General features: G+C 55.3%; 1 protein-coding gene across 3 annotated transcripts in view; it reads left to right on the top strand.

Moving 5' to 3' along the window:
• The first annotated feature begins 3,556 nt into the window (after positions 1 to 3,556).
• Positions 3,557 to 6,691, top strand: part of man2a2 (mannosidase, alpha, class 2A, member 2) — a 43,926-nt gene continuing 40,791 nt past the window's right edge. For 2 of the 3 annotated variants that reach the window (XM_080216203.1, XM_080216201.1), the window contains exon 1: positions 3,557 to 3,958. In XM_080216203.1, the coding sequence (XP_080072329.1) occupies positions 3,761 to 3,958 (198 nt within the window). In that variant the 5' untranslated portion in view covers positions 3,557 to 3,760. Of the gene's footprint in view, positions 3,959 to 5,774; positions 5,992 to 6,691 lie in introns of those variants that run through there. The other variant, XM_080216202.1, reaches the window with a different exon arrangement.

The following is a 6,691-nucleotide window of genomic DNA, read 5'->3' as shown; positions in this document are numbered from 1 at the left end:
CATCTCATCACTGTCCGTCAGAACCTGAGGGGTGTAAAGTAGCTGCTTTGTTTGCCTACAACTATTTCAGAAAGTAATTTACTGTCTGTGAAGCTCTCTGGGGGTCCTGTGGTGCGGTAGGTAGGGTACCGACTTCTGAGCCAGAAGCTCTAGGTTCAAGTCCTGAGCTGGGACTTAGCACTAAACATTTAAGTATTAAACTTATATGGGTGGCACGGTGACAGTGGTTGGCAGTCCAAAGATGTGCAAGTTAGGTTGATTGGCCATGCTAAATTGATCTTGTGTCAGTGGATTAGCAATGTAAATATGTGGGGTTGCGGGAGTAGTGCCTGGGTAGGATTGTGGTTGGGAGGCTGAATGGCCTCCTTCTGCACTGTAGGGATTCTATGATTCTAACTTTACTTACTAGTATCACAAGTAGGCTTACATTAACACTGCAATGAAGTTATTGTAGAAATCCCCTACTCGCCACACTCAGGCGCGTGTTCGAGTACACAGAGAGAATTTAGCATCTAACCAGCACGTCTTTCGGACTGTGGAAGGAAATTGGAGCACCCGGAGGAAACCCACGCAGAGATGGCGAGAACATGCAAACTCCACACAGACAGTGACCCAAGCCGGGAATTGAACCTGGGTCTCTGGCGCTGAGAGGCAGCAGTGCTAACCACTCCATCACTGTGCTGCCCTATATTGGCCACAGAAGGTGTGTTCATAAGTTTGCAAATCCTTCTGATACATTCCACTGCCGATGGCAGGCACTAAGAGTGAGAGAGTCTCCTGGCTGACCAGAATCTGCAGAAGGACAAATTCCAGAAGGTTCCATCACATGATCTCACAGCTCCAATATTTTTAAACAAATAAATTAATTAATCCTTGAAAAACTCAAAGCATTGATTTGATAATTCTTTTACTACTTTTCTCGTGGAGATTAATAATTAATAACTGCAGACACCAGGAGAATCCTGGAGGGTTGGTAACCATAACTGCAAGTCACTGCTGTACCGCAAATTACTGTGGATGCTGGAATCTGAAACCAAAAGGGAAAATGCTGGAAAATGTCAGCATCTATGAGGAGAGAAAAGAGCTGACATTTTGCATCCAGATGATCCTTTGTCAAAGCATCTGATCATCGGGACTCGAAACGTCAGCTCTTTTCTCTCCTCACAGATGCTGCCAGACCTGCTGAGATTTTCCAGCACTTTGTCTTTTGGTCATTGCTGTAGCTTGTCAGGCAGAAGTCCATGGTCGCCAATGCGGTCTTTGGGCGTGGTGCCTGAAGCAAGAGACAGAAGTGCTTTGAAATTAGATTGTGCATTTATACTAGTGTGGCAACAAAGATCTTGCATCATGACTATACTACTGGAGTGTAAATTGAAATCGAAACCTGAAGGAACTCCAAAGTGATGCAGAGCAAAACTGTTTCCCCCAAGATTCTCACTCTGTTTATCAATTTTGGCCATGACACCAGTTTCAGGTTATTTTCACACTACATCTGCATGAGCAATGATAAGCAAAATATTGAGTGCGTCTTGAGGGACTTGAATGACATGATGAGGTTCTGTACATCTACAAAAGATCAAAACATCTAGGCTGGACTTTTACCGGCATGTCCACCCCAGAGTCGGGGCAGGCGAGACTCGCAGAACGGAATTCTTCGTTGGCCTTGGGTGGGATTTTAAGAGCTTTGCCCGAGTGAGGTTGTAAAATACCAGCACTAGTCTCTGAGCACATACTTTTGCACTTACTCATCATAAATTCTTATACAGATAATGGAAATCACCCAGGTAAACCTGTCATACTCGGCTATAACTTTAACCTTCCACGGAGAATGACCACAGGTGGGAGTGTGTAATTTTAAAATGATAAAACATACCCACAGTTATCCTCAGAAAAACGATCATAAACTTTTGTAAAGGAAATATAGAACTGAATGAGTTTAAAATTGTGACTGAATTAGGTGGACTTACCTTGGTCCAAATATCCTTGCTTCAGTGAAAGACAAAACTTGGTCATGGGTGCATGGGTTTGGGAGACTGACTAACATATGTAGATTCACCCAATTTTCAACCTTCTGCAAATTATGGCATTGAGTGTACGACAGCAAAGATCTCTGCAAGTCAACAAGAGTCCTGGTGTAGGTTGTAGTAATCACCACCACACTCCAGTGAGTGCCAGAGTGCCATACAAGAGTGCTTGAGGAATTCCATCAGCGATGCTACTGGATTCAGTGGGACGACCATCAAAGAAACATTAGTGTCCTTTTGGAAGGCAGTTCCATAAGCATCCATGCAAAACTCCTGCAAAATCAATCTCGATAGACTGGACACTATCCAGGTGTCCAAAAAGCATTTTCCCTGCCAGCTCCAGTTATTTCCCTCTCAAATGGCCAGTGCTCTGGGGAGGACAAAGAAAACATTTCAAAGACACTCTTGAAACCCTTCTTGAAGCACTGCAGCATTGTCATTACTGACTGGGAGGAGCTTGCTACCAATCTTTCAAAATGGTGACAACTTGTCCGCCAAACTGCATCATGCCTTGAGTCACTAATTCTTAATGATGAGGCAGAGAAGGAAATAAAAGGAAGCAAATCCTGCTCTCCTTGTGGGATGTCCTGTCCCGTGTACCTAAAGATTTGTGGATTGGGAATTGCCTGTTCAGTCACATGAAGGCAGACTAGTTTGGATCAAAGGACAGCACGAACGATGATCTTTCACACAATCTTCCACAATGGGCCCTGGCTCAGTGAGTAGAAATCTTGCTTCTTCATCACAACATCTTAGAGATTTGAGGAGTAAATCTATGCTAATAGAGATCTATACTAATACCTCCAGTGCAACACTGTGGGAGTGTCAGACTGTCAGAGGTGCCATCTGAGCAGTACCACCAGATGAGACACTAAATTAAAGTTAACTTAAATAAAGGCTCTTTTGCAAATAGAAATAAGATAGTCCATGGCATTATCATCAAATAAGAGCTTGAGAGTTCCTCTTGTTTCCTGGCTGGCTTCATCTCAGCACACATCATTTTAAAAATTTTATCTGGTTATTTTTACATGGTTACTCTGAGATTTGATGTGTGTAAATTGGCTGCTTCGTCTCCTGCAGTGACTACGCTTCAAAAAAATACTTCTATTAGTTAGAGAACACCTTGGGACGCCCTGAGGTGGTGACAGGCGCGAGAGGAATGTAGTTTAGTCAGCTGTGGGAGGGAAGTCAGTCTGCTCCTCCGAGACTCTAGGGGCGCTGCAGCCAGCCCGCTGTATGCGCAGTCTCAGTGGTGGACATGTTCGCTGCGTTGCCCCACTGCCGGGCCCGTTCGATGCACAGTTTCAGCAGCCAGCCCGCGGTGTACGCAGTCGCAGTGCCGGGCCCGGTCAGTGCTCATGATCAGTGGCCGACTCGCTGAGTGCGCAGTCTCAGTGCCGGGTCCGCTGAGTGTGCATGGTCAGTGGTTGACTCGCCAAGCGCGCAGTCTCAGTGCCGGACCTACCGTGTGCGCAGTCTCAGTGCCGGCCCCGCTGCGTACGCAGACTCAGTGCCGGGCCCCTTCGCTACGCAATCTCAGTGCCGGGCCCAGGCGGTGCAAGGTTGCTGAGCTGAGGAGAGCCTCCAGCTGCCCGGCTTCCAGTCCCAGAGACCGCGTCCACCTGAGCCGGCCCGGGCCGCTGTGACAGGAGAGGTGCCCGGGGTCCCGGTCTCGAGCTGCGAGCGGGGGGCGGGTTGGAGTTCGGGGCCATGTCGGTGTGCCGCCTGGGGCCGGGATGCGGCCGCTGAGGCCGAGCCCCAGGAGCGGCGCCGGGAGTGCGGGGCCTCGGGACACCCGCAGGATGAAGCTCAAGAAGCAGGTGACGGTCTGCGGCGGCGCCATCTTCTGCGTGGCCGTGTTCTCGCTTTACCTGATGCTGGATCGGGTGCAGCACGACCCGGAGCGGCGGCAGAGCGGAGTCAGCTTCCCCCGGGTAAGGGGGGGGGCGGGGAAGGGTGAGGAGGGGTGGTAGGAGACGGTGGGGGGGGGTAGGAGAAGGTATGGGGTGATAGGGGACGGCGGGGGTGGGGGGGGGAACGGGGACGGCGGGGGTGGGGGGGGGAACGGGGACGGCGGGGGTGGGGGGGGAACGGGGACGGCGGGGGTGGGGGGGGGAAACGGGGACGACGGCTGTGGCTGGGGGGGACGGGGACGACGGCTGCGGCTGGGGGGGTCGGGGACGGCGGCTGCGGCTGGGGGGGTCGGGGACGGCGGCTGCGGCTGGGGGGGACGGGGACGGCGGCTGCGGCTGGGGGGATCGGGGACGGCGGCTGCGGCTGGGGGGGACGGGGACGACGGCTGCGGCTGGGGGGGACGGGGACGACGGCTGCGGCGGGGGGGGACGGGGACGACGGCGGCGGCTGGGGGGGACGGGGACGACGGCGGCGGCTGGGGGGGGACGGGGACGACGGCGGCGGCTGGGGGGGACGGGGACGACGGCTGCGGCGGGGGGGGACGGGGACGACGGCTGCGGCGGGGGGGGACGGGGACGACGGCTGCGGCGGGGGGGGACGGGGACGACGGCTGCGGCGGGGGGGGACGGGGACGACGGCTGCGGCGGGGGGGGACGGGGACGACGGCTGCGGCTGGGGGGGACGGGGACGACGGCTGCGGCGGGGGGGGACGGGGACGACGGCTGCGGCTGGGGGGGACGGGGACGACGGCTGCGGCTGGGGGGGACGGCTGCGGCTGGGGGGGACGGGGACGACGGCGGCGGCGGGGGGGGGACGGGGACGACGGCGGCGGCGGGGGGGACGGGGACGACGGCGGCGGCGGGGGGGACGGGGACGACGGCGGCGGGGGGGACGGGGACGACGGCGGCGGCGGGGGGGACGGGGACGACGGCGGGGGGGACGGGGACGACGGCGGCGGCGGGGGGGACGGGGACGACGGCGGGGGGGACGGGGACGACGGCGGCGGCGGGGGGGACGGGGACGACGGCGGGGGGGACGGGGACGACGGCGGCGGCGGGGGGGACGGGGACGACGACGGCGGCGGGGGGGATGGGGACGACGACGGCGGCAGGGGGGACGGGGGGGATGGGGACGACGGCGGCGGGGGGGGCGGGGACGACGGCGGCGGCGGGGGGGGCGGGGACGACGGGGGGGGCGGGGACGACGGGGGCGGCGGGGACGACGGCGGCGGCGGGGGGACGGGGACGACGGCGGCGGGGGGGACAACGGCGGCGGGGGAGGTATGGGGGGCACGACGGCGGCGGGGGGAGGACGGGGACGACGACGGTGGCGGCGGGGGGGACGGGGGCAGGGGAGGGGGGGTGCAGGGTTTGGAGGACAGTGGGGTGAGGGGATGTGGGCATTGGGGGGCAGGGATAGGAGGATGGGGCAGTGGGGGGAAGGGATGGTACGGGGTGGGGTTGGGAGTCAGGGGCGTTGGGAGGAGAGGAGATGGTGGAGGGAGCAAGGCTAAGGGGGTGGGTAGGGGAGAGGGAGTGAGAGGGTAAGAGGGACAAGTGAGGGTGGTGGGAGTAGGTGAGTGGGATGGGGGACGGGTGTGAGTTAGCAGGGTCGGGGGTGGGGAGGGTAAGAGAATGGGTGAGGGGGAGACCCAATGGCTGAGCGTGTGTGGGAGCGGCTATTGGATCCTGGGCTGTAGGGTGGGATGTGCTATGTTGGGAACAGGGAGACTGAGTGTGGAGGACAGAATAACCCAGACCTCAGGATCCTGGGATATATTTGGGATCAGGATGTTTTCATCAGCAGTGTGCAGTATAAAACGCTGAATTGATTTAGATGCGTTGGTTAAACATATTCAAATAAAAACTTTTCAATTCAATATTATTCAGTTGCTGAAATGTGTCACAAATCTTGCGACACACTGTTGTGGTTTGCAACGTACTGTCTGATAGGTCAGGCTGAATGCAGCATCAATACCTTTCAAAGAGGAGTTGGAAAAATACACGTTAGAGCTATGGGAAAAGAAATGTCTCCTGAGTTCAATGTTTATAAGGTGCAATATGTTATGTGTGTATATGTGTATGTTTATACCATAAGATACTTATTTCATTACGATATAACTGAAGTTTAATATTCTGTATGTTATCCGCTGAGTGTCTGTACGATGTGAATCACTTGTAGCAATTTTTTATCTATTAACACAAAATTGCAAATTCTGCAACGCAACATCAAGTTTAAAATTCTAGGACAATGGAATTGGAGCTTAAATGTGTGATAACGTAGGCAGCATTGATAATACAGCATTCCTCAGATAGTGTAAAGGGTTTCCTCTTCCCCAATTTATTTTCCTTTTTGCCCCTCCTTTCCCTGAAAACAAGAATGGAATAATGTGCATTCTTGTACCTCTCCCAAGTAAAAAGCAGAGAGAGGCCATTCGGCCTGTTGAGTCTGCACCACAATCCCACACAGGCCCTATCCCTGTAACCCCAAATATTTACCCTGATAATGCTGCTGTGACTAGCGGTCAATTTATCATGGCCCGTTCACCCAACCTGCACACCTTTCAGACTGTGGGAGGAAACCGGAGCACCCGGAGGAAACCCACATGGACGCAGGGAGAACGTACAGACTCCATACAGTAACCCGATGCTGGAATCAAACTCGTGTCCTTGGATCTGAGGCAGCAGTGCAAAGCATTGTGCCACCGTGCCCCTTGTTCTCCTGTGAGCTGAGAAAAGATGGGCTGCATTTGA

This window comes from Carcharhinus amblyrhynchos, chromosome 32 (genome assembly GCF_965287045.1).
Source record: "Carcharhinus amblyrhynchos chromosome 32, sCarAmb.v2.hapA, whole genome shotgun sequence".
NCBI classification, from domain to species: domain Eukaryota; kingdom Metazoa; phylum Chordata; class Chondrichthyes; order Carcharhiniformes; family Carcharhinidae; genus Carcharhinus; species Carcharhinus amblyrhynchos.
This window is presented reverse-complemented; position numbering and strand designations above follow the sequence as displayed.